A 25979-nucleotide genomic window follows, 5' to 3' on the forward strand; every position below is an offset into this window, starting at 1 on the left:
GGAGTTTAGCATGTTCTTATGTCCAAACGAGGTTCTTCCTGGTACTCCAGTTCATTTACTGTATATGGTGAACAAGACGCTGATGATTAGATGAATGGAAACGCAGTAGAGTTCACCGTTTTTCTTTAAGTTCCATATAAAGAATCTAAATTTACATATAAAAAACCAGAGAGATTTATTCAAAAGTTTCTTCTTGCAAGCCAGAAGTGGGGAACATTTACGATTATTAAACAAGAAAAAAGAAATAAAGCCTGATATACATAATGTACAGAAATGGTCACTCAGGGGAAAAAACGCTGATCTGGTTTCTGGTGCCTGTTTATAAAATACATGTAAACATGCACCGGGCATTTAAACAACCAACACGACTAACCTGCTAGTGCTGTAAAATAAAGAGACAAATCTATCAAAAACAGTCCAAACAAACCATCCGCCTCGCTCATTGTCCTTCCACAAGAAATTCTGCTGTGTTTTAGGGGGATAAAACACACCTCATCGGTCCCACTGATCCTGGAACAGCAGGAGCCAAGTGTGAATCCTGATTTCCAGCAGAAAACACAAAACGGAGTCTTTTAATGAGGGTCTGGTCTCCACACAGATAGGGGCGCTGTAAGAATACAGCATCAGTCCATTATTCCAGACCCTGAACATCATGTGGTTTATGTGCTGATGTGACCAGGGTTCCTGTAAAATCAACACAACATTAAATCAGGAACAAATCAAAGCTAAATGCTGCGTCTAAACGTGGATCACTAAAGTATTAAACATAAAGGCCGGGTTTTCATGAGGCTTTAAGCTCTGTGCTAGGCATGATGTGACCAAATGTTTATACCAATGTTTAAATCACTGGACATGTTTGGGATGAATTGGATCGTCGATTGTGAGCCAGACATTTTGATCCAACTCCTTTTTCTTAAAGTAAATGTACACCAATTTTAACAGACACACTCAAGACTATTGGTGGGGTGGTGGTGGACCCCCCTTATTAATGCCCATGGATTTGGAACTGGATGCTGGGAGTGGGCCATACAGAACACATCCTTTATAAGTGTGGAAGTTCTGTTATACACAAACACACCAAAGACTCAACGACTCACTCAAACTGTTCTGCTGCTGCTGATAAACATCACATTAAATTAATAAAAAAAGACAAAACGAAATGCATGTTCATTTGTGTCACAGACGTTTGGCTTCCACTGCACATCTGGTCTTTCGTATTAGCATAATCAAGCAAACAAACTCTACACACACACCCAAACATCAACACCATTAAACACAGGAATGGAGCAGGAAGGGCAAGAAGCAAGCGGGAACAGCTACAGGTACCTCACACTTTGTACACCCAAACTTTTGTACATCATGTTATTGGCGTACAAAAATATTCACATCTTCTAATAACCTGAACTGCTGACTGTAAACTGTCGCTTCATTCAGCCTGAATCAGTTATACTTGCTAACTCTCGGCATTAAATCTATATATAGAGTGCTGGTGGAGTTTAAGTAAACGTACAGAACTTGATAAAGTGACGAGTTTTGTCTGAACACAGCTGGACGCTAAAGGTAGAGTTGACCCGGGTTGCTATGGTAACAGTAAGCGTTTTGCATAGACAGGTTTAATTGCTTATGAGTCCGATAATAACCGCCTGTGTGTGTGTGTGTGTGTGTGTGTGTGTGTGTGTGTGTGTGTGTGTGTGTGTGTGTGTGTGTACGTTCCCTAACGTAGAGCTTTACATCACGATGCTTTTCTGCCTTATGGGGGCGGGACAGCAGGGCTCAGGAGGCGGGATTTGCAGCTATGCTGGAGCGCAGGCATTGGCTGGAGCAAGCAGGTAGCAGAGGTCAAAGCGGACAGATGGGAAGATTCTTACCCTTCAGTCCTGCCCCGTCCAGCTCCGCCCCTCTGTCTCGCTCTCTCTCTCCAAACAGTTTGGGCCTAAACGCAGAATCTTTCTCTTTACCTTTCGCTCCCTTCGGCCGACCCGCCGCCTTCTTCTTCGACTTCCCGTCTCCCTTCACACCCAGCAGTGGGTGCACCTCTGAGAGACAGACAGAAAGAGAGAGACAGTATGAGACACGGCTTAAACGTTACACATGCTTTATTTAGGTTTAAGGGCTACAAGCACACACTAAAAGAGACAAAAAAAACTGACAGGCAGTGAGACACAGACAGGAAAAGGCAGTGAGACAGATCTCACCATCGCTGGGGACGCCCTGAAGCTCGATGGTCGTGGTTCGTGCTTTCTTTTTGGCGGGAGCTCCGTCTGAGGACGGCTGTCTCTGCTTCTTGTCTCCGGAGGTGTTGTGGGCGGAGCCATCCTCAGCGACGGCGGCTTGTCCGTCAGGTGGTTGCCCAAACGGATTCTCCTCCGGATCCTCCACCTCCGGAGCGATGGGTAAATACAGCAACGCCCTCAAATCTTCTAACTCCTCGTCACTGCACAGACACACACATGCGGTAAAATATCGATTTACAGTCGGCCACAGCTGACCAGCCCTCCCTCAGACACGCCCACTGTGTAGAAAAGGGGATAAATTGCAGAACCAACAGTGCTGTGCTAAACACTGACCTGCTGCAGAAAGCTGGTATCGGGTCAACAGAGGTCACATCCACCTCCTCATCCTCAGCAGCATTTGCTCCTATAACACACACACACACACACACACACCCGTCACCCTTCACGATTTTACCATGCATCTATTAAGCAAAGGATTCATAAGAGGTGTGTGTGTGTGTGTGTGTGTGTGTAACCTGTTTGTTCAGGTTCACTCCTGTCCTCATCCTCAATGTCAAACTCGGACTCTCTCTCCTCGTACTCTACGTTTTCATCCAGCTCTTTAAAGTCCGGTGCAAAGGCGCTCCAGTTCTCCTACAGGACCCAAAAGAAACCATTAATAGATATACAACTCAGCCACACCCTCACACCATCCTCACCTCCACACATAACTCCATAAATACATATAAAAGTGTTTATTAATATATAAGTCATTTTATTATTGACTTCTACAGTTAAACAGTTCGCTGTTGTGTCTTTGTGGCGCTATAGAGAAAACGAGTGAGTGCTTTTATGGCCGTATTTGATGACATAAATAATTAAGGCCAGTTTCTATTATTACACATTATGTGTTATTATTTATTTAAAAATTTCTAATAGAATGGTTTTACCCACCACTTGGTTTTGAGCCCAGATTGAAACCACTCCGCTGGAGATGGAGGCGATGATCGGCCTCACCGGGTGCCACTGTACACAAACACCAAGAGAACAGTACAATCACCAGCAAAGATTTAGGTAAAAAATAGGTAAGGTTATAAATTAAGCAGTTAACCAATTACTGATAAGGATTAATGCTTGATTAATTTTGTCAGTTACAAACATTATTTATATTTATTTCCAACAGCTGAGGGTTGATTTGAGCTGAGAGGAGTTATAGATCTCTACAGACGAGAACTCTCAGTAATGTGTTGAGTATGTGAGCATTTCTTACCGCTACGTCTAGCAGCAGCTCTCCTCGTGTACCGTGCAGGATCTTCACCAGGTTCCCGATACTCTTCTCCCAGATGTACAGAGCATGCTGACGAGCAGAACCTGCTACGATGTACTCGCCATCTCCTGAGAAACAGCAGCGCTTCCACGGAGTCCTAAACACGAGAGCAGGTCATTACGGGGGTGTTCCAGGGGGGCAGTAGAATGTGGAGGTCCATTAACACATGGTGTAGTGAGTTTTGTGTGGAGGTACCCAACTACTGTGTTTTGGGATGAATTGGTATGTTGATTGCACGCCAGGTCTTGATGAATGCTCTTCTGACTCAATGAGCACAAATTCCCTCAGTGTGTAGCTAACATTAGCTCCTGTTTATATGTCCCCCCCCCCCCCCCGACATGGACAGGTGTGGGTGCTTTACCTGTTGACAAGGTCCTGTAGTTTCTGCATGGGTTCAGGTTCGCCGTCCTTCCCACAGGTAAGAATCTCTCTGCCGTCATACACTCGGATAATCCGATCAGCCGTATTAATCAGAAAACAGCTGCGAGAGAGAGGGGGGGGGGGGTTATTCAGTGGATTCGGGAACTATTCACACCCTTTATTAAGTAGCCCTCTTTAATAGCAGTTACAGATGCACATCTGCTTGGAAATGTCTGTACAAGATTTGCACATCTGGATTTGTGAAGTTTATCCCATTTTTCATGGCAGATCCTCTCAAGCCCTATCAGACTGGATGGCAAACATCTGTGAAGTCTGAATACTTTGTACATGTATTAATTCCGTCCCTACAGCTGCACTGATCCTCATCCCTACAGGATTTCATTTAGTCTCCTAAACTAGCTTTGGAATGTTAATTAATGGAGCAGGTCTGATCCTGATTACTCCTCAGTTATCGGGGGGGGGGGGGGGGGGGGCATTACCTGCCCTTGCGTGCAAACTCGATGGATTTGATGGCTGTGGAGTTGCTGGTGCCAGTCGTGACTCTGAATGAAGCCACCAAGTCCTGTGTGTTAGTGTTTAACACCAGAATCTGGAAAGAAGAGAAATGATGCATCAGCCTCATCACCAGGATCACCTGCCACACCCAGTTCTCTGTACCTGGATCTTACTCACACAGAACCACCATACTGAGGAGTGTGGGGCCTGTTTTTGGTGTGTTTTTGGTGTGTATTTGGCATGTTCTGACCTTGCCTTTGGCGTTTCCTGTATAAATAAAATCCCCCCTCCGGTCGAACGAAGCCACGACGTTCAGGTCCGAGTCGTCGTCCACTGGCAGAACCACGTGTTTAGAGTCTGAGAGTGTGAGCAGCACCGGCGCCGACTTCATGGGACACACCAGAACTTTATCTCTGAGGAGAACACACACACACACACACACACACACACACACACACACACTGAGTGTATTTAAATCACAGCATGAACAGGTCAGTGTTTCTGAGGAGGAACAACAGGAGGATTAAATGTATTCTAAACATCTACATGGCATCAGGTGGTATTAGAATGGTATTGGGATGGTATTGGGATGAAGGTTTTCAGATCCTGGTTTTAGATGGTAAAAACACCACAGATTTTTAACAGAATACAGGAAGTGAATAATCGACATGAGTTTCAGACTCTTACGTGTCTCGTGGGTGGTACTGCAGTTTGAGGATGGGTGAAGGAAAGCGGAATCTCTGATCACAGTCTCCCGTCAGCACGTCCCACTGAGAGACCATGTTATCTGTGGATGCGCTCACCAGCTTATGTCCATCTCTGCTCCAACTGTACCACACACACACACACACACACACACACACACACACACACACACACACACACACACAGAGTTCTACATCAAATCAGATAAGATTTAGAAGTGATTGAAGACGAGGGGGAGAGGAGGGTAGCATGATCTTACCAGAGCGAGCAGACGGGGTGTATGTGGGCGCTGATGATTTTGGCGATGCCGCGGGTGAGAAAGTCCCATATGACGATGCGGCCGTCGTTACAGCCCACGGCGAGCAGCGTTCCCCACCGGTTAAAGGTGCAGGTCAGAGCCATGCTGATACAGTCCAGCGTCCCATCGGCCTCCTGTTATTAACACGTCATTACCATCAAACATTCAGCATCAGTACATCTACTGGCATTTAATAATCCCAACAACACTGCTGCACCTGCTACACTCATATCAGGACAACACACACTACCCTGTCATTATCATGTTAGTATCAGAGCAGTGCTGAGGAATAAAGCTTTAATAAATCAGCAGATATGATCATGATGTTCTCACCTCTGGATAGTTCTGCCCAAACGACTCTGTGGAAAAAACAAGAAGCAGAACATGAAGAACCACAACGACAAACGATCTGAGTGTTCAAGATAAACTCCAGCTAAAGCTCACACATGGAAATTAATGTACATTTCACACCATATATTAATAAACACTAAATAATGGAAGTGCATTTCGTTAGCAAAGAAAAATAACTGTAGCGCTATAAAAAAATATATATTTTATTCATCACAATATTAATTGTTCATATTAAATGTAATTATGAGGAGATTTTTATAACTACAATAAACTCGCTGTTTACAAACACTGGTAGAATTTTTTAAAATCCCTATCCGTATTCCGACTAGTCCCGCCTCCTCCAACGGGATTGGTTTACAAGGTTCCAAGTCCTGTACTGTGATTTGCTAATGCATTATACTCACAGTCAGCAACGCCATTACAAACTAAATCAGCCAATCACAGCGCAGGAGGCGGAATCCCCCGAAAACGGTTAGGGAAAAAAAACTAAGCTCACGCTACGTTAGCTTTGTTAGCATATTCGTTATCAGATATTTAAACTAAAGATTCAGAAAAGAGTTCCGCTGTATGAAAACTCACCGAGCAGCTCGAGATTCATCGCTAATCTCTATTTATCAACAAAATAACCAGATTTAATATTTAATACACAAAAATTAATTCAACTATATAAAACCGTTCAAAATGGTCGGACAGGAGCGCGGGACTGTGGGGCCTGGCTGCAACAAAGGACCCCAAACAGAGTGACGGTGCGACTGCCTGAACAAAAATACAGAAACAGAAAAGAATCTATGGCCTTTTTAAAACTATAAAACTGGATAAAATACACAAACGACAACAGTTTCTATTATACAGGCAGAAGGCAGACTATATCATAATATACCTTACACGTGTTTATTAAGTTGGTATTACATCAGTATTTCAGTATTTTGAAATAAATAAATAAAATAACTTAATTTCACTTGATTCTAGAACGTTACAGCAGAGACTTCAATGCAACCAAAAAAGTATTAGTAGTTAGCTGCAGTTCATTTTCTAATTCATTACAAAGATGTTGAATAAGGTTCAGTTTGGTGATCACAGTCAAGTTCTTGTACACTAAACTAAAAACTCCTTTGTCAGCTTCAAACATCCTCATTATTCCCCTTTAAGAACTCAGTGCACTTTAATGTCTTCCCCAGGTACCAGATCTGAATCTAATAGAGCAGCTTTGGGATGGGGTAGAACAGGAGAGTGGCAGCAGGAATCTGCAGCGAATCTGAGATGTGATCATGTCAACATGGAACATGGAACAACATCTCAAATGAACGTTTCCAACACTGTAAAATCAATTCAGTACAGAACTGAGGATGTTCCACCCAGTATCAGTACAGTGTTTTTATACCACTGATCGTCTCTGTTACTGCATATTTGTCACACTGAATGATTTTACACAATAAAAACTCGAGTAAAACACATTTTGTAAACAATATTTTATTTATTTAGGAAACAAATGTTGCCTTTGTGAAAAATAATTGCCCCTTTTTTGCAGCTAAAAACACTTTCTGTACTTTTATATAAATCTTTCACATCACAGTTTTTAGATGAACGTGTTTTGGATCGGTGTCCTGTTACATAAAGACATCAGTGAAACAGCTTTGTGATTTTATCTGCTCTTCACATTAAAAATAAGTTACAGACGTTTATCATCATTTGAAATGTTTGACCTGAAATGTCTCAGTTTTGGTGTTTAGATTGTTTTAGATCACCTCTGCAGGACAGACGCATGAACAATAAAATATTTAACGTGTCGATCAGCTGCGTGTAACATCTTATTATGTCCAGATGAAGGTGATGGATCTTAAAACAACACAACAAAGAGGGTTCATATAAAACACAATAATGAGATACAGGAGAAAATAACCCAGCAAACAAGTCACACTAAACCTGTACAGGAGCTCTGTGGGAATCTGTACACTGAAAAAGGCTTGGCCCTCAGTGTTGGCCCTCAGTGTTGACCCCTCATTGTCGATCAGCAGCTGGTCCTAACTGACCCTGGGCTGCCTGGTTATAACCTGAAGAATGAGGGTGACCCCATCCAGGCCCCGTGTGGATTTTAAACATGATTTTCACACTGCCCACAGTTAGCCTGTAGTGGGACCAGTGGAGACACGTTTACTGGGAACCAGCATTTATTCCTATCAGAGAGAAACAATAACAATAATAATAATAATAATAATAATAATAATAACATTTAAAACAGTTTTATAGTTTTTGTCCTGTGTGTCTCAGTTCACCATCACCATCGTCGTCGTCATGGTGATCAGTCTCCTCTTCCTCACTCTGCTTTATCCTTCCTCTTCCCTGTAAACGGAACCTTGCTGGTCACCGTGGTAACACTGCCGGTCACCACTGAAACTCCACCCTTCACCAGGCCGACGCCCACTGACGGTACAGAGGTGACGGCCGATTTGGTAATCTCCAGGCCTTTCCCACCCAGCCAGGCGACGCCCCCCACTGTCGCCCCGACAACACCCTTAGTAACATTAAAGATGCCCCCGGTGACACGCCACAGGACGCCGGGCACCACTGCAGCGGTGTGATCCTTACTGTCCTCCCCATCATCTGTAACACAATCAGAGACATGAATGATTATATTAGCATCACACTTGGCTCTGCTTCTGGTGTGGGTGCAGCACAGAAACATGAACACTGAGGACCTGGGTTTGATCCTCACCTCCAGCTGCTGTTTTAGGCATTTGGCATGTTCTTTTTGGCATGTGTTAGTGAGTGAATAAATGGGTGAGTGAAATAAATGATGTGATGAAATAAACACCCACTATAACATCATTACACACTCTACCACACAAACACTGTACCCTAGGTGTGTGGTGGTTTGTCCCTTGATAGTTGTTGCAGCAGGTAGCAACTCTTCCCTCCATACTGAGCTATAACAAATAGGTTTTTTATTATACAGTGTGTAAATGTGTGTGTGTGTGTGTGTGTGTGTGTGTGTGTGTGTGTTTGTTACCTGGTGTGTTTTCAGGTTCAGGTTGGTGTGTATTTTGCTCTAGAGAGTTTTGTCCATGCTGCACCTCACTGTTCACGTTCTACACACACACACACACACACACACACACACACACACACACACAGAGAGAGCAGTCATTTATTATACATGTATTGCTAACAGGTGCATTCAATCCATCATGCAGCCGTCAGTCTCCACAGACCAACACAGGCAGTAAAATGGGTCTGAGTGACTCTGGCGTGGTCTCTGGATTCCACCATTCCAACAATTCAGTTCATTAAATGATGGCTTAATCAGCTGATAACCTTTAATTAAAAAAAACTTCATCTGAGTTAAAACATCTCCGGAACACCAGTAACTCGACCACTACTGACACACCTTTAATGCTTTACTGGGATGTTGGTGGACCTGTCACCTGTCAGTTTGCACTCAAATTTCTTCCATCTTTGACACACTTGGGTGTTTTGGCAAAAGATAATTACCTGGAACCCACATCCTAAACTTAATCCTATCAATAATATGTGGACGTGGCAGAAAAGTCAAGTCTGTACCAGAAAACATCACATTACACAAGTGAAGTAAAAAGATCCAACCAGGGTTCTACTAGATAATTGTTTATGGTGTTAAAAGCAGTTAGTGGTGGTGAAAAGAGCTCAGAGACATATAATTAAATATAATAGCACTGTAGGAATATATTCACCCAGCAGATTGTCCTTCTATAAACCTGAGAGAACCCAAAAATTCTCCTTAAAAACAGTCCAGGACCTGTCAGTCACAAAAACATGTGTGTAAACTTTTAACTTTAAATAAAGTGATACCAGATACATAAAAATCCTGGTTTATTATTCAGCACATTAAACTGCACTAACTGGAAAACGCTCACAAACACCAAAGTTTACAGAGTTTTAAAACAGAGTTTTAGTTTAGACATGCAAAATAATTCAGGATTCATTCTGAGCTCTGAGCTGATGAATGATATAAGATTATAAAGCATGTGGAGATGTTTAGATGTTTTACCTTCACCATTGTTCCTGCAGATAATGATGATTATCCTCAGTGTGGCATCAAGTGATTCATCTGAATCGACTCACTTTATCTTACCGATCAAAGCTAAATTTAGCGGTTCGTTGTATATGACTCCCAAAAACTTTCCCCCCTATTCCAGGTCCCCTCTCTCATAGCATTCTCACAAATCCTCTCTCTCTCTCTCTCATGATGCCGACGTGGCGCTGTTTTGCTGCTCCAGCCCGGATCTTGCGTCATACCAACGCGAATAAAAAAAGAATCGGTTCTTCTGTAAATGGTTCATTTAAGAGAGTCGATTCTAAACCGATATTATTTGTTACAGAACATTATTATCCTCATAAATTATTTACATTTCTGTAAGCTCTAATCACAGTTTATTATGAGCTTTAGGAACTGAGTTACTGCAAACATGAAACATGATGTGCAACAAAAGGACAAAACCACCAGTTTTATATTTTATGAAATGATTAATTTATTAATGACTTTAAACTGTTTTATTAAAACAATCATTCCTCTTTCTACATGGTTTTGGTAGATGGCAAAACCAGGAGCAAACTAACAAAACTTATATATTCCAGCTGTAAACTGTAAACTGTAGGTAAATGTTATTTTAGCTATAAAGATTTAAAGTTTGTCCTTTAGGCTGAATGATTGAGTGAATTAGTGATTATGAACATTAATATTACTAGATGCTTCTCTGGGAGCCGAACTAATTGAATCAAAGGAATCGAATATACACTGAACAACTCGTTCAAAAGAATCGATTCGTTTAACGGAGTGATAACTGAGCAGGATGCTTTAAAAAGGATTAAATTAAATCAGTACAAAATATTCTACAGTTCAGAATGTATTTTACTTATTTTATTTTCGGTTTATTTGATCAGTTTGATCTGATTATAATCGGAACTTTTGGTAATGATTCAGCTCCAGGATTCTGCTGCTTGGTGACGGTTACTAAGCAATCGTTACTAAGGACGCTTAAGATGGTCTCCTGACTCATTTTCGCATCTTCAGTTACCATGGTGACTGATACTCTTTTAATAAGTTTTTAGCTGACCTATATGACCTTATCAATAGCCTAGTGTACTGGTACTGGTTTAATAATCAATGTGTTGCTGGTTGAAGCTCCTTCATTGCCAGGTTGTTACTGTTGGGCCCCTGAGCAAGGCCCTTAACCCTCTGTTGCTGGCACTGTATTCAGTAAGAAGTGTAATGCATTCTGGATGTGAATGTAAACGGAACCAGAGGAACCAGCAGAAACTGAATTAAATAACATGTAGGTGGTTATAATGTTTTGGCTTATCGTGTGTGTGTGTGTGTGTGTGTGTAAGTAACACAAAAGGGGCGTGGTTTACGAGAACTATGTAAATAGACCCCGCCCCCTTTTCCTCTGTTGTTTGACGGAAGCTGTTGAGAATGAGTGTGTATTACACTGCGGAAACACACACACACACACACACCTGATCACCATCACTTGAACTTCATGGGCGCGCACACACACACACACACACACTCACGCACCCGAGAGACTAAAATTACAGTCGGTGAGTAGCTGCTTTATTCACTCCTTCATCCGTGTGTGTGTGTGTACTACCTCATTATTGTAAATATTATACTTTTTATTGTTATTATTTTGCACTGTTTTTATTAATATTTTATTCTATTCTATATTTTTTGCACATGTAGCTGGTCTGTATATTTTTGTTCTTTCTTATTTTTATTGTTTATATTTCCCTGTAACTTGCTTTGGCAATACGAATGTCCTTATTTGTCATGCCAATAAAGCTTCTTTTGAGTTTTTGAGTTTTGAGTGTGTGTGTTAGGTTCTACAGCACTGATTGTAAATGTATATAATAAATGTAAATATATTTCATATAACATGTAGTATACCCTATAATAATAATAATCATAATGATATAATGCGGTGACTGTACTCATTTACATTTACATTTTCAGCATTTAGCAGACGCTTTTATCCAAAGCGACTTACACAATGAGCGGAACACGATGAGCAATTGAGGGTTAAGGGCCTTGCTCAGGGACCCAACAGTGGCAACTTGGTGGTGGCGGGGCTTGAACCGGCAACCTTTCGTTTACTAGTCCAGTACCTTAACCACTGAGCTACCACTGGCCCCGTTACTCGGTGTGTTAACTGTTCAGGGTTGTACACTATATGGACTAAAGTATTTGGACACCTGAGCATGAGCTTGTTGGACTTCCTGTAATGAAACCCTGTACATTTATATCGATATTTATATCAGTCACTCCATCTTCCCTGTAGCTTTAATATCAACCACTCTTCTGGGAGGCTTTTCTACGTGACTTTGGAGTGTGTCTGTGGGAATTTGTGCCAGTTACGTCAGGTGAGGTCAGGCACTGATGTTGGAACAGAAGGTCTAGTGTTGAGTTGGGTTTGGAATGGAGCTCCTTTAAACACAACTAGTCAAACCTCTTTATGGAACTGCTTAGGTGTGTGTGTGTGTGTGTGTGTGTGTGTAAAACGTAGATTATCAGGTAACAAAACTTGTGTACTGTTGATAACACACATCATCCCAGTGTTCCACGCTGGTCCACCATCCCAATACTTCAGTGTTTTTCTGAAAGTCTTTAAGAACTTGGTCTCAGTAGCTGGACGTTCAGAGTCGTTCTGGTTTCCCCTTTTTGATCCGAGTTCCTCTCAAGGTTTCATTTTGCAATTTAGAAGTGTTTTATATTCTGCCACAGCTGCATCTAACCCCAACCCAAAGTGCCTGAGAAATCAAATCAAAATCGGATCAAATAGAATAGAATTTAAAAAGCAGAAGATAAAATCATGAGAGTTTTGCAGATATTTGATAGCAGGTATCAGATTTAAAAAGCTTTAATAATTGTTGGTATTAAATGTAGAGAATTCCAGAGAAAACCACAGGACCCAAATACCATCTGGGAAACAAACCATTCAGTCCTGTAATTGCTTCACATGATCCTGTTACAGCCCACAGATACTGTCTGAGGCTGCTGTACAGGTTCAGGTGCACCCTGTGGTGCAAAGGGCTGCAGTGCTGAACCTGCTGAGATGTTTTTATAGAGAATGTAAGATTTTCTGTCCATGAGCTGAAGCCGAGGCAGCAGGACAGAGATCCAGAACACAGACGTGAGTTCAGCGTTCGAGAGACTGAACAGAAACAGGACGAAGGTTCCGGAGCCGCGACTCTGATGAAGAAGACTCAGATTATTTCACACTGATGAGCCTGAAACTACCAAAAATAGTTTGAATCTCATGGCAGTGAGTGTTTGTGTGTGTGTTTGTGTGTGTGTGTGTGTGTGTGTGTGTGTTTTCCCTCCGTTACTGTTTTACATTCCTTCCTCACAGAGCTGCTCGTTACTGACACGTGATTTTACATAATTTGAATATTTTTCTCAGGAAGCTTATAAATGATCTCAGTTCTAATCACAGATCAGAAATAGAGTTTATAAAGTACTTCTAACCTTCAGCGTGTGTGTGCGTGCGTGTGTGTGTGTGTGTGTGTGTTTGTGTGTGTGTGTTCGTGCGTGCGTGTGTGGGTGTGTGTGTGTTTGTGTAGGTGAGAGATGTCTGAGGTTGGAGCAGTGAAGAAGTTGAGCTCGATGTTCTCCACCATGCAGGAGAAACTACACAAACACAGTAAGTTCACACACACACACACACAGAGGAATGTTCTGGGTATACAATTACTGACTGTAGACCACATGATACTCTGTACACTGTCACCACCAGCAGATGATGTTTGGGTGGCGGATCGTTGTTTAAATGTATAAGGATTATTTTCCCCTTTCATTTTTTTTACCTGTAATTAAACATGTTCTCCAATCTGATCTGAATTAGTGGGAGGAATGTTGATCGCCTTGCACCTCCCAAAACAATGAATGTGTGTGTGTGTGTGTAGAGGGTGAAAAGAAGGTTGCCCCGCCCCAGTCAGGACCCTTGCCTGCGCGGGAGCGGTCACTCAGCCTGGGCAGACCCCCGTTCTTTGAGTACCTGGTGGTGGTGAGTGTGAGGAGGAGGCTCGGTGGTGACCATGGTTACGAACCTCAGATCATTTATCAGTTCCCTAAAGCTACCAACCAATCACAGCGTGAAGAGGAGGAACGAAACCTCCAGGCCATAACCCTCTTCTGCTTTCCTGAGGGGGTTAACTGGGCCCCCGTCACCGAATATCGCAGGTAGTGCGCACGCACGCACACACACACATACTCAGGTGTCCCAATACTTTAGTCCATGTAGTGTATTAGATTTGTGTTTGTATTTCTCTGTGCAGTGAGACGTTCTCATTCGTCCTGACGGAGATCGACGGCAGCAGGAGGAACGGGTACTGCAGGAGACTGTTGGTACGTCAAACACCTTCATCACCACATCACGTTTATCTTCAGCTTCCTTCAGATGATCATCAGTTAGTGTTCAGTTAAATGAGCAGTTTGGCTCTTCAGTGTGGAGCTGAACAAGGCGTGGCTGTGTTTATCATATTGTGTGGGTGTGTGTGTGTGTGTGTGTGTGTGTGTGTTCATGTGTGCTAGCCATCAGGGAGAGGAGCGTGCCCCCCGGAGGCCTACTGCATCATCAGCACCCTGGCCTGCTTCAGCCTCTTCTCCAAGGTAACAACAACACCACCTCACCCAGAACAACCACTAACACCAAAACACAGTCCCACTAACCCACCCGCTCTGCTCAAGTGGGTCTAGAACCAGCGACCATCTGATTACTAGTCCTGAGTTGGTGCATCGGAACCTGAATGACGTTTTGTTATTGTTCAACTGTGTAAAACAATCTCCTTGAGAATGTGAGGTCATCAGTCCGTGAGCTGACTCTCTCTGTGTGTGTGTGTGTGTGTGTGTGTGTGTGCGCGCAGATATTTGATGAGGTGGAGAAAAGGCGTCAGATCTCCATGGCGATGATCTACCCGTTCATGCAGAGTCTGAGAGAGACGCCGTTTCCTGCTCCGGGTAAAACCGTCACCGTCCAGAGCTTCATCCCCGACTCTGGAACTGAGGTACACACACTCTCACACACTCACACACACTCACACACACACACTCTCACACACTCTCACACACTCTCACACACTCTCACACACTCACACACTCTCACACACACACACACACACACACTCTCTCTCTCTCTCTCTCTCTCTGTAGATGATCAGTCTGACTCGGCCGCTGGACTCGTGGTTGGAACACGTTGATTTCAGATCTTTGTTCCTCTGTGTATCGGATGAAGACGTGCTGCAGGTTTTTAGTGCCGCTGTGCTGGAACGTAGAATCATCTTCATCGCCGAGGAGCTCAGGTAACGTTTCATCTTTACCCTTAACAGCCAATCATATTTTATCTCTACACTTTCCTTTAGAATCCACCCAGAACTCCAGACCAAAGAGTTCTGCTGCTTATGGTTCCTCTAACACTGCCTCCCCTACTGAAGTCTCCTAATGGTTCTTATAGTTTCAGACGTGCTGGTGTTTGTGTGAGAAGATTTTACACACCGGTGCTTCACATCAATGCTGCTGTGTTCTGGGAAAATTTTTTCCTGATCCTGAACTAAAACAGTAAAGCTGTGTGTGTGTGTGTGTGTGTAGTACTCTCTCTCAGGTTCTTCATGCTGTAGCTGCTCTGCTGTACCCGTTCGTCTGGCAGCACACGTTTATCTCCATCGTTCCTAAAGTTCTTCTGGATGTGTATTTAGCACCAACACCGTATCTGCTCGGGATCCAAAAGAACCTACTGCACCTCATTACTGAACACACTGACGTACGTGTGTGTGTGTGTGTGTGTGTGTGTGTGTGTGTGTGTGTGTGTGCCAGTATTGGAATTGAGAAGTAGAACATGCTATAAACTAGTCACATTGTGGTTGTTTTCTGTAGCTGCTCATCGTGGACCTGTCAGCTCGAACAGAGAGTAAAATCATCACCAGAGTGAGTAAACACACACACACACACACACACACACTCTCACTCACTCACTCACACACACACTCACTCTCACACACACTCACTCACACACACTCACACACACACACACTGTATGTAATTCTGTGTATAGGTCAGTGTTACTGCTGTTTATCTCCTGGTAGGTTGGTGATGAAGACCTGCTGATCCCGTCCAGTCTGCACGAGGAACTTCTACAGGAGCTCTGCAAACGTAAACACGACTCCAGTGAGTCTACCCACCATCACCGTCTAAATCCTCCCAACATCACCCACACCCAAATCCCAAGCTCAATGATTCAGCACCAGGCCCAAACATTAGCTCACTGATGTCTGAAACACCAACAATGCATCTTAGTCGAATTATTTATATTTAGAATTTTGAGAACAATTTAATTCTGTAAATTTTCTCTTCCATCAGATACAGAGGAGTTAAACCACCTGGTCTCAGAGGCGTTCCTGACCTTTTTCGTGAAGACCGTTGGACACTTCATCAATCATATCAAACGGCCGAGAGCGACCGATCAGCCTGGAACCTTCCAGAGGAAGAACTTCCTTAAAGCTGTCGAACCGAAATATAAACAGTTCATCAGGCAGTTTGTGCAGACGCAGATGTTTGATCTCTTCATCCAGGAGGAGGAGAAGCAGCCCAACCAGCAGGGTCAGAACCTATACCTTCCTGATATTTCTCTGTGTGATTTTCTCTTTATTAAAATGTAGGTTTCCTACACAGGAACTCATATTTATATTTAAACTTCCACTTACACCATCCTGGTATTCTTCACCAGATGATTAAGCTCGTTGGTTTGACCCGGTCTACTGCCAGTGTTGGTCTGTGGTCCGTGTGCTTGATCATGTTCAGTCTGATCTGATTATTTGTGTTTGCAGGATTGTTTTATAAGAAAATCACAGAGCATCAGCAGAGGAGGAGGAAGGAACGAACCCGGAGCAGCGGGGCCAGAGGGGTGGTGGTGTAACTGTGGGGATTGTGTGTTTTATTAGATAATTTTTGTATGGGATGGATTTTAAACTACAGTAACTGTGATGAAATGTTGTTGATTTAGTGTGAATGAAATTCTGGGAAATTCTCTGAAACACTGAAGAGGCAAAAACAAAGAATTTAATTTAGTGTGGACGAGAACTTTTGTTTCAGGATTATATTTGTATTTATGAATTTCTATTAAAACAAACATTTATTTTTGTATTTTGTTTGTTATGAACTGAACAAGTTTTAAGTCGACACGAAATCGAGATGAAAATGTGAGAGCAGAAAAACGTTCGTCTGGAATCTTTTAAACTTTTTTACATCAGTATTTTTGTTCTTGTTTTGACTCACGATGAACTTTAATCAGAATAAACTATAAAGTCAAAATACCGAGTCACGGTGAGTTTATTATTATTAAAACAATAAATGTATGTAATCTGTATCACACACACACACTAAATAAAAGTATTGTACATGGTTATCATCTATTAATTCTATATTGCTTTATTTATAATTATTTTTATGTTTCACTTTTTATTTTGTTGTTGATGCTGTTATTGTTAATTAAATAAGAAAATGTGTTCTTACAGGGTCAGATTTCATTTTAAACGAGAATAAAACACTGGAGAAGTTAAAGGATTTAGTTTGGGTGTGTAGGAAAGTTTATTAAAACGTTTGTTACATAAACTTGTATAAAAGCGTTATTGTGTAAAAGATTATATTTATATATAAAACTAACACTGTTCCATTCACAAATAATGCAAATAATCACTAAAGCTTTTGAACTGAATGCCAATAATAAACAATTCTGTTTTAAACTCATAATTATACACACATTAAATAAAACAAACTATAGATATAATTCCCTAATAAAGTGTAAAATTAATAAAATATAACCGCAGTTTTACTTATTTATTTAAAAATATATTTTTTTCTAACCAATTCAGACTCAGGCTAGCTTAGCTCCGTTAGCTCTGCATATAACACTCATTTATATACATGAGCACTTTTATTCATACTAATGTGACTGAAATAATATTTAATTAAACATTTTATGACACAAAGCTTAAAGATGCTTAAATGATTAATAATAAAAGAATAATAACGGTTAGCAATAACTTTAAGCCAGTAAAGGTTTAGCTTAGCATTAGTGCAAATTAATGAAGCATTAAAACAAACATGCAGAATAACATTTAAAGCAAATAAAGAGTTTCCTGAATTATTCACATATTTATTTGAAAATAAAAATGTAAAACTGTTTCAGCATATAAAATAAACACAGTTTTAAAGATCCTGACGTTTCAGAAATGCTTTTAAAAATACTGGCTGTCAAGATTAACAAATCACATTTATAACATTAGCTTAAAATAACAGCTAATAGTGGTTCATATAAAAGTATATATATATATAATGTTCATACAGTGTGTGAGTGTGTGTGTGAGTGTTAGATGGATCCACTGAGTAAAGCTGTTGTCTCTCCAGCATTCCATGTTGTTCCAAAGTGGGCGGAGTCATGCAAATTACTGCTCTGTAGATCCGCCTCCGCCCTCAGCCTGATCTTCTACACACACACACAAATTATTATACACTCATATTACACACACACACACACACACACACACACACATCATCATCATCATCATCATCACAGTTAGTCCCCGTGAGCTCGTGTGTGTGTTCTTACTTTGAAGTCTCTGATGTAGGTGAAGAAGAAGCTGATGAAGGAAAAGGCCAGAGACCATTCAGAGACCGTGCTCACCATGTGTGCCACGTACCCCTACAACACACACACACACACACACACACACACACACACACACACACACACACACACACACACACGGTGTGATTCAGCAGTACTATCAGTATCTTCTCACCCGTGGTGCAGTGCAGGACTTACAGGATCCTCAGGGTTCCAGTGGAGCTTCTTATTCACCTCCAGTCCTGCAGTCTGGTACATGATCAACGACGAAACAAACACTAACACACCGAGTCAAGGATTCATCATCATCATCATCATCATCATCATACTCACCCATTCACCCAGTTCCTGACCCCCCCCATCCCACCACCACCCACTTCCCCCACAGGGACCCATGATCTAATAGTTTACACAAACTTTCTGTAGCACCTAGTTTCACTTTCCATTTAAACTGTGGGTGTGGTTACTGACAGATAGTGGGCGTGGTTATTGCTGTAGCTGTCGTTATTGATAAAGATAGGGCGGGGTTACTGATGGAGAGCGGGCGTGGTTTCTGAGGAAGAGTGGGCGTGGTTATAGCTGGGTGACGATGAAGGATACTGCTGATGATGCTGCTGAAGGTCCAGATGCTGATCCCCAGTCGAATCCAGAACATGCGTTTGGGATGAACGTGCGGCTGCATGAGGTACGAGACGACAGCCTGAACAGCGAGGTAGAGCGCCCCCACCCCAAAAGTTAGGGCCGCGCCCACCATGTGCATCCAGAACACACTCGTCTTCTACAAAACCACAGAGAGAGAGAGAGAGAGAGAGAGAGAGAGAGAGGGTTCAGTGAGGGGTCGTGTCCTAAATCACACCACTGGAATTAAATTACTGAGTGTGTGTGTGTGTGTGTACCTGAAAGTTAGCTACCACACACATGCCGAAGGAGCTGGTGCAGCCGAGTACCAGACCGACTTTATTAAGGTTGAGGAGACGCTTTTCTTCATGATAAGTCAGAGTCTGAACCTGCTTATACCTCACATACATCGTACAGACACCTACACACACACACACACACACACACACACACACACACACACTTTAGTGGTCTACAGATCTGGATCAGGAACTCATTAAATGAGTTTTTTTTTTTTTTTTTTTTTTTTACCCAGAAATGCTGAGATGCTGAGCATGATCCCAAACACACACCTCTCTGGAGTGACTGTTCCTGTATCACTGCCACAACAAACACACACAACAATGAACACATCACATTTACTTTTATTATTTTCTCAATTTAGGAGCGCGGTACAAACAGAAAGTAAAAATGACCCCAGTCTGGAGGTTGTGGGTTTGGTTCCTCACCTGATGTAGGGGACGAACGGGTCGACATGTCTCAGCTCCACCGCTGTGATGTATGCAAAAACAAACGTGGCAGACGTCCAAATAACCAGCAACGTGGGCATGATGCACAAACCCTCCTGAAACCACCACATCTCACCTGAACACCCACAAAACACCCCGATAACACCCAAATCAAAACACCATCCTCAGAGAACCTTCTAATCACACAGAAACTTGATCAGGATCAATTCTGTTATAAAAGTTGCCACTGCGGGTTGACAGTAAGTGGATTGGCTGCTTCAAATTATCCCAAGGTGCCCTGTCCAGACCCACCCTGACCCTGACCAAGATACAGGGAATGAATAGATGAATGAATGAGTAAATGATTAGTCATTGTACTTTCATATAATTATTGTTAGTAGTAATAGTAACACCTCTCTACCTGTAAGTGTAGTGGGGTCAGACTCCTGTGAGCTGGGTTCGATCTCTGTGAGGAAACATCAGAGAGAAAATGATTCAGAAGAACTGAAAGTATCATCAGGACATTCACATCATCACGTGATTCAGTCCCAGTCTCACTTCCTCTCATCCAACTACTGTACAGATCACTGAGCCCTCACATCCATAATAATCTCAACTTTATTAATCAGATCTTATTATATTAAACCCTCAGTGTGTGTCTCTCTCACTCTCTCACACACACACACACTGCAGCACTTTCACATTCAGCAGCAGTGTACCTCACAGTAATGCCTGATTACCTGATGTGGAGTGATTATTCTGAGGTCATTTCACCTGATCCCGTGTTTCCTCGCCCATGCACAGTAACAGGATCATCAGTCAGTGATTGATTATTGATTAATTTCACACTTTCACACGTGTTTACTTTCACCAGCGCGACTCCACTTCCTCCTGCACTCACAAGACACCAGGACGTCATACAGCGGGACCCGGATGAAAGCTGTTGGGTTGCCAGAGCGCCTATAACCCCTCTGTAAGGGCAGTTGGATTTTTACTTATTTAGTAAATATCATTTATTCTCTATAAGGAACCAGTTTCATTAAGTTTAGTTTAATTTCTATTTGTGGAATCAGTTTCAAATCTTTAAAATCGATTTAACTCTTTTAAAAAACATATATCTAAAAGAGTCGACTCCCAATTCATAATTGATTCATTTCAGGATCGTTTTTAAATCGTACTGTTTAACTGTAAAATATCAAAGCATGACTAATTATACTTATTATTTGTTATTCAAAACACATAATACATTGTAATGTAAAATAACAGTAAGTTAGTACTGTACTGTAATTTTATTTCTATTTTGGTCTTAAATGACTCGTTGTGGCTTTAACTCTCACGTGCCAACTGGATTTACAGGCTCGAGCTCTAAAGCTAATCGGCTAATGTTCATTCTGAGGTAAAAACTAACAAAAACTTAATTAAACCAGTCAATCATTTTAACTGTTTTAAAGTTTAAGCTTTTATTATTACAAAACTAGTAATATCCTTGTTTTTAGCTAGGTTTTGGTAAGGCAACCTACTAAGGTTTTTTTTCTAAAAACTACTTCTAAAGTATAGTTTGTGTTTACATTTTATTTTAATTAAGCTCTTTATTAGTTTTTTGTTTTTATTAGGATTTTAACGTCATGTTTTACACTTTCATGACAGGAAACGGTAGTTTATCTTCACACAAGGTTCTTCAGTTCACAAGGTTATGTCGAACACAGTCATGGACAATTTTGTATCTCCAATTCACCTCACTTGCATGTCTTTGGACTGTGGGAGGAAACCGGAGCACCCGGAGTAAACCCACGCAGGCACGGGGAGAACATGCAAACTCCACACAGAAAGGACCCAGACCGCCCCAACTGGGGATCGAACCCAGGACCTTCTTGCTGTGAGGCGACAGTGCTACCCACTTAGCCACCGTGCCGCCCAATTAAGCTCTTTACTTATATATATATATATATATAAACAGTATGATAGACGGTCGCTTCTAATTTAGCTAGACATTTATTGTACCTTGGTTCAGTTAAAAAAAAAACGCCAACAAGTTTAGGGGGCTGTGTCTCAAATCACGTACGACACTACTACAAAGTGTATAAGAATATAAACATAATACCCTAGTAAAGCACTAGAGAAGCACACTATGTAGTGGAGGCGTATGTGGTTTGGGAGACGTACATTAATTTAATTGATTAAATGTTTTTTTCTTGTGTTTTACAGGATTTAAAGTAACACTAAATAATATAATTGCTGTAAATAACCAGAAATGTCTACTGAACACTGCTCTACTACAATGGACACCAACAAAACAGGTATGTCATTATTAATATAAATATATACAGTGTATCACAAAAGTGAGTACACCCCTCACATTTCTGCAGATATTTAAGTATATCTTTTCATGGGACAACACTGACAAAATGACACTTTGACACAATGAAAAGTAGTCTGTGTGCAGCTTATATAACAGTGTAAATTTATTCTTCCCTCAAAATAACTGAATATACAGCCATTAATGTCTAAACCACCGGCAACAAAAGTGAGTACACCCCTAAGAGACTACACCCCTAAATGTCCAAATTGAGCACTGCTTGTCATTTTCCCTCCAAAATGTCATGTGATTTGTTAGTGTTACTAGGTCTCAGGTGTGCATAGGGAGCAGGTGTGTTCAATTTAGTAGTACAGCTCTCACACTCTCTCATACTGGTCACTGAAAGTTCCAACATGGCACCTCATGGCAAAGAACTCTCTAAGGATCTTAAAAGACGAATTGTTGCGCTACATGAAGATGGCCAAGGCTACAAGAAGATTGCCAACACCCTAAAACTGAACTGCAGCACAGTGGCCAAGATCATCCAGCGTTTTAAAAGAGCAGGGTCCACTCAGAACAGACCTCGCATTGGTCGTCCAAAGAAGCTGAGTGCACGTGCTCAGCGTCACATCCAACTGCTGTCTTTGAAAGATAGGCGCAGGAGTGCTGTCAGCATTGCTGCAGAGATTGAAAAGGTAGGGGGTCAGCCTGTCAGTGCTCAGACCATACGCCGCACACTACATCAAATTGGTCTGCATGGCTGTCACCCCAGAAGGAAGCCTCTTCTGAAGTCTCTACACAAGAAAGCCCGCAAACAGTTGCTGAAGACATGTCAACAAAGGACATGGATTACTGGAACCATGTCCTATGGTCTGATGAGACCAAGATTAATTTGTTTGGTTCAGATGGTCTCAAGCATGTGTGGCGGCAATCAGGTGAGGAGTACAAAGATAAGTGTGTCATGCCTACAGTCAAGCATGGTGGTGGGAATGCCATGGTCTGGGGCTGCATGAGTGCAGCAGGTGTTGGGGAGTTACATTTCATTGAGGGACACATGAACTCCAATATGCACTGTGAAATACTGAAGCAGAGCATGATCCCCTCCCTCTGGAAACTGGGTCGCAGGGCAGTGTTCCAGCATGATAATGACCCCAAACACACCTCTAACACGACCACTGCTTTATTGAAGAGGCTGAGGGTAAAGGTGATGGACTGGCCAAGCATGTCTCCAGACCTAAACCCAATAGAACATCTTTGGGGCATCCTCAAGCGGAAGGTGGAGGAGCGCAAAGTCTCGAATATCCGCCAGCTCCGTGATGTCGTCATGGAGGAGTGGAAAAGCATTCCAGTGGCAACCTGTGAAGCTCTGGTAAACTCCATGCCCAGGAGAGTTAAGGCAGTTCTGGGAAATAATGGTGGCCACACAAAATATTGACACTTCAGGAACTTTCACTAAGGGGTGTACTCACTTTTGTTGCCGGTGGTTTAGACATTAATGGCTGTATATTGAGTTATTTTGAGGGAAGAATAAATTTACACTGTTATATAAGCTGCACACAGACTACTTTTCATTGTGTCAAAGTGTCATTTTGTCAGTGTTGTCCCATGAAAAGATATACTTAAATATCTGCAGAAATGTGAGGGGTGTACTCACTTTTGTGATACACTGTATATATATTAATTTGAACAAACTACATCACACTTTTAGTCTACAGAATATCGTGTTTATTCGTTTTATTTCATTTAATACCTTTATACCAAATCATCGTACATATTCTCCAGACGTTTTGTGACTTGATGAGTTTACAATATTCCGTACAGGTTAACCTTAAAGAACAATCATGTACCTGTGCAGCACCTTGGTGTTAGTGTGTTAGACACTGTGTTAGTGAAGTGTTAAACCCCAGTGTTTTTGTTCAGGTGCTGCAGTCAAGGGGCAGAAGCGCAGATCCTCCACCGACCGGAGTATAAACACACCTCAGGGGTAAGAACACACACGGTAATATAATCATTAGTTCATTAGTTGTTATTTTGAGCTTGATCCTGATCTCCAGTGAATTTTGTTTCTGTTTGCAGGGGGGGCATGAAGACCATGCTGGACAGTTTCAGAGGTGCTGCATGTTCTATACCACGTTCAGTCTTTAGTCCTCCTACTGTCTGGGTTTTAATTACAGTCTCTACTGATGGTGTCACATTCAGTACATGATTACATATTTGTAATGTAATCATGATTATTTAAGATAAGCACAAGTAATCACTAGGTTCTACAATTCCACATTTTTAATATCAGGTTTATTATTAATAACTTTCTGAGCATAACTAGTCTGTGTTATACACTAGTGATGAGAATAATGTTTGTAACAGGCCCAAACATTTAAAATGTTGTGTTTTACTAAAGACTCTTTAATAATTGTAGTTTGTGTGCTGGTCTGAAGGTTGTACCTCTCTGATTAGATGTTGTACTGTGGGGATTGTTTTATTTTTACAGCGGATATTAACAAGTCATTTGTGGCTAAAAGAAAATGTTTGGAGTCGCTCACCAGTTCAGCTCTTAAAACGAGCCAACAGAAGATCGAGGAGCTGTGGAGGTGTCATCAAAAAGAGAGGTATTATACAATCTACCATAATAAAAAATAACTGTAATAATAATGTTATTACCACTATTTAAACCCCATTTACAATGCAATTATATAGAAAAGAAAAATTATAAAAAAAAATAAATATTTACACATTTATTAGATCAGTAATGATCAGAGGTTTGACTCAGACAGTAATTCAGTGCACCAGCGAAGGCTCAACGTTTAAAGTTCTGAACTTTTAATCTAAAGGTGGTGGATGGTTTATGGTACCACTGCCAGGTTAGCACTGTCAGGCCCCTCAGTAATCTGGATTGTATCCTGTCTGAATTGTAATGTTTGGGGGTAATTGACTGTGTTATTGTGTATTTTAGGGCTCAGATCTGTGAGGATTACAGCTCTCAGTTCAGTTCAGAGTTCCAGCAGTGGGACACGGACATCCAGAAATCTAAAGATCAGGACAAGAAACTCATGGTCAGTTCCACTGTTACAGATCAGCACAGTTTAGATTCATATTTATTACAACAGCATGAACAACATGAATATATCACATTTATTTTGATAAATAATTCATGTTAAAGGTTGTACTGATAGATGAGACTCACACTGATCATGTGTTCTTGTTTCTTGCACCAGTCTCTGTTTCAGCACCTACAGATGATGTTTCAGCAGATGAGAGCTTCTCAAAATCAGAGACTGAAGACGCTCAAACAGCTTGTAGATCATTACGCAAAGGTACAGCAGGATAAAACGATCAACTGCACAGCAGAGACACTACATTATACATTCTCAAGCTCACAGACACCTACAACTGTTTGTACTGTCCTCTTATTATATTTGGGAAATACACTCTACAGCCAGAAGAATGTAGACACCTGACCATGAGCTGAACGTTGGGCATTAATATGGAGTTTTTATATGCTTAATGTCACAGAGGCAGCTGAACTAAATAATTAGGGGTGTCTACATACTTGTGGTCATGTGTGTGTATGTAAGTACGCAGTAACAGCTCCAGTGTTGGTTTCTGCTTTGGTTCTGAAGAGCTCACAGGAGCTGCAGGAAGCGCATGAGGATCAGAACACTGCTGCGTTGAACGACCTACGCCAGGAGATAGCGCTACTGCAGAAAAAAATCCTCATGAGTGCTGTGAGTGTGTCAGACTGGTGAAACTGGTCTGACTGGTTCAGGTTTTTACACTGATCAGTCTGGAGAATGTGAGAATGTGTTTGGTGATTTTGGTGTGAAGGTGGGTGAGAGACTGTAGCAGCAGCAGCAATCCCAGTACAGGAGGTGTTCTGTTCTTATTATATTATTTTAAGTGTTTAGTATTATTTATAA

The 25979-nt window shown here is 41.6% G+C and overlaps 5 protein-coding genes across 12 annotated transcripts in view; 2 read left to right on the top strand and 3 right to left on the bottom strand.

The window, feature by feature from the left end:
- Window positions 1-150: 150 nt before the first annotated feature.
- Window positions 151-6495, bottom strand: rbbp5 (retinoblastoma binding protein 5). The gene is made up of 14 exons (XM_062986450.1): window positions 6350-6495; window positions 5753-5778; window positions 5381-5553; window positions 5104-5244; window positions 4667-4829; window positions 4401-4510; window positions 3902-4021; window positions 3484-3637; window positions 3168-3239; window positions 2750-2867; window positions 2568-2637; window positions 2196-2434; window positions 1869-2036; window positions 151-684 (listed from the first exon to the last, which is right to left on the bottom strand). Exons 1-14 carry the CDS (start codon window positions 6366-6368, stop codon window positions 632-634), a joined length of 1626 nt encoding a protein of 541 aa, XP_062842520.1. The 5' UTR covers window positions 6369-6495; the 3' UTR covers window positions 151-631.
- Window positions 6496-7266: 771 nt separating this feature from the next.
- zgc:153675 (uncharacterized protein LOC768179 homolog) lies at window positions 7267-9966 on the bottom strand. The gene is made up of 3 exons (XM_062986485.1): window positions 9795-9966; window positions 8778-8856; window positions 7267-8371 (listed from the first exon to the last, which is right to left on the bottom strand). Exons 1-3 carry the CDS (start codon window positions 9801-9803, stop codon window positions 8085-8087), a joined length of 375 nt encoding a protein of 124 aa, XP_062842555.1. The 5' UTR covers window positions 9804-9966; the 3' UTR covers window positions 7267-8084.
- A 1032-nt stretch (window positions 9967-10998) lies between these two features.
- Window positions 10999-17189, top strand: dennd2db (DENN/MADD domain containing 2Db). 2 transcript variants are annotated; one of them, XM_062986452.1, is made up of 12 exons: window positions 10999-11079; window positions 13367-13446; window positions 13709-13985; window positions 14081-14150; window positions 14337-14414; window positions 14669-14809; window positions 14955-15103; window positions 15390-15561; window positions 15675-15725; window positions 15884-15965; window positions 16158-16397; window positions 16625-17189. In XM_062986452.1, exons 2-12 carry the CDS (start codon window positions 13374-13376, stop codon window positions 16711-16713), a joined length of 1422 nt encoding a protein of 473 aa, XP_062842522.1. In that variant the 5' UTR covers window positions 10999-11079; window positions 13367-13373; the 3' UTR covers window positions 16714-17189. The 2 variants fall into 2 exon arrangements, with proteins under 2 accessions (XP_062842522.1, XP_062842521.1); XM_062986451.1 differs by lacking the exon at window positions 10999-11079 and adding an exon at window positions 11227-11347.
- Window positions 17190-17931: 742 nt separating this feature from the next.
- dram2b (DNA-damage regulated autophagy modulator 2b) lies at window positions 17932-20665 on the bottom strand. 3 transcript variants are annotated; one of them, XM_062986467.1, is made up of 9 exons: window positions 20510-20665; window positions 20191-20235; window positions 19770-19905; window positions 19573-19640; window positions 19320-19462; window positions 19024-19201; window positions 18622-18701; window positions 18406-18498; window positions 17932-18279 (listed from the first exon to the last, which is right to left on the bottom strand). In XM_062986467.1, exons 3-9 carry the CDS (start codon window positions 19898-19900, stop codon window positions 18166-18168), a joined length of 807 nt encoding a protein of 268 aa, XP_062842537.1. In that variant the 5' UTR covers window positions 19901-19905; window positions 20191-20235; window positions 20510-20665; the 3' UTR covers window positions 17932-18165. The 3 variants fall into 3 exon arrangements, with proteins under 3 accessions (XP_062842537.1, XP_062842536.1, XP_062842538.1); XM_062986466.1 differs by having other exon boundaries at window positions 17932-18282; XM_062986468.1 differs by lacking the exons at window positions 20191-20235; window positions 20510-20665 and having other exon boundaries at window positions 17932-18282; window positions 19614-19640; window positions 19770-19891.
- Window positions 20666-20720: 55 nt separating this feature from the next.
- Window positions 20721-25979, top strand: part of LOC134301660 (synaptonemal complex protein 3-like) — a 5795-nt gene continuing 536 nt past the window's right edge. The window contains exons 1-8 of one of the 5 annotated variants that reach the window (XM_062986472.1): window positions 20721-20742; window positions 21975-22066; window positions 23986-24049; window positions 24142-24176; window positions 24554-24671; window positions 25016-25115; window positions 25278-25376; window positions 25683-25787. In XM_062986472.1, the coding sequence (XP_062842542.1) occupies window positions 22021-22066; window positions 23986-24049; window positions 24142-24176; window positions 24554-24671; window positions 25016-25115; window positions 25278-25376; window positions 25683-25787 (567 nt within the window). In that variant the 5' untranslated portion in view covers window positions 20721-20742; window positions 21975-22020. Of the gene's footprint in view, window positions 20743-20949; window positions 21166-21974; window positions 22067-23985; window positions 24050-24140; window positions 24177-24553; window positions 24672-25015; window positions 25116-25277; window positions 25377-25682; window positions 25788-25979 lie in introns of those variants that run through there. The other 4 variants (XM_062986473.1, XM_062986471.1, XM_062986474.1 and 1 more) reach the window with 4 other exon arrangements.

The sequence above is a fragment of the Trichomycterus rosablanca genome, chromosome 24 (genome assembly GCF_030014385.1).
Source record: "Trichomycterus rosablanca isolate fTriRos1 chromosome 24, fTriRos1.hap1, whole genome shotgun sequence".
NCBI classification, from domain to species: domain Eukaryota; kingdom Metazoa; phylum Chordata; class Actinopteri; order Siluriformes; family Trichomycteridae; genus Trichomycterus; species Trichomycterus rosablanca.

Coding starts and splice junctions, on each gene's coding strand:
- rbbp5 (XM_062986450.1), bottom strand. Junction 4,511..4,666: donor CAGGAAACGCCAAAGGCAAG/GTCAGAACATGC, acceptor TCTTCTTTCCAG/ATTCTGGTGTTAAACACTAA. Junction 3,240..3,483: donor AGCTGCTGCTAGACGTAGCG/GTAAGAAATGCT, acceptor GTTTGTGTACAG/TGGCACCCGGTGAGGCCGAT.
- zgc:153675 (XM_062986485.1), bottom strand. Junction 8,372..8,777: donor TGAACCTGAAAACACACCAG/GTAACAAACACA, acceptor ATTGTGTTACAG/ATGATGGGGAGGACAGTAAG.
- dennd2db (XM_062986452.1), top strand. CDS start 13,374: ATGTCTGAGGTTGGAGCAGTGAAGAAGTTGAGCTCGATGTTCTCCACC. Junction 14,151..14,336: donor GGTACTGCAGGAGACTGTTG/GTACGTCAAACA, acceptor CATGTGTGCTAG/CCATCAGGGAGAGGAGCGTG. Junction 15,966..16,157: donor CAAACGTAAACACGACTCCA/GTGAGTCTACCC, acceptor CTCTTCCATCAG/ATACAGAGGAGTTAAACCAC.
- dram2b (XM_062986466.1), bottom strand. CDS start 19,900: ATGTGGTGGTTTCAGGAGGGTTTGTGCATCATGCCCACGTTGCTGGTT. Junction 19,202..19,319: donor GTGTGGTAGCTAACTTTCAG/GTACACACACAC, acceptor GTGGTTTTGTAG/AAGACGAGTGTGTTCTGGAT. Junction 18,283..18,405: donor CCTACATCAGAGACTTCAAA/GTAAGAACACAC, acceptor GTGTGTGTGTAG/AAGATCAGGCTGAGGGCGGA.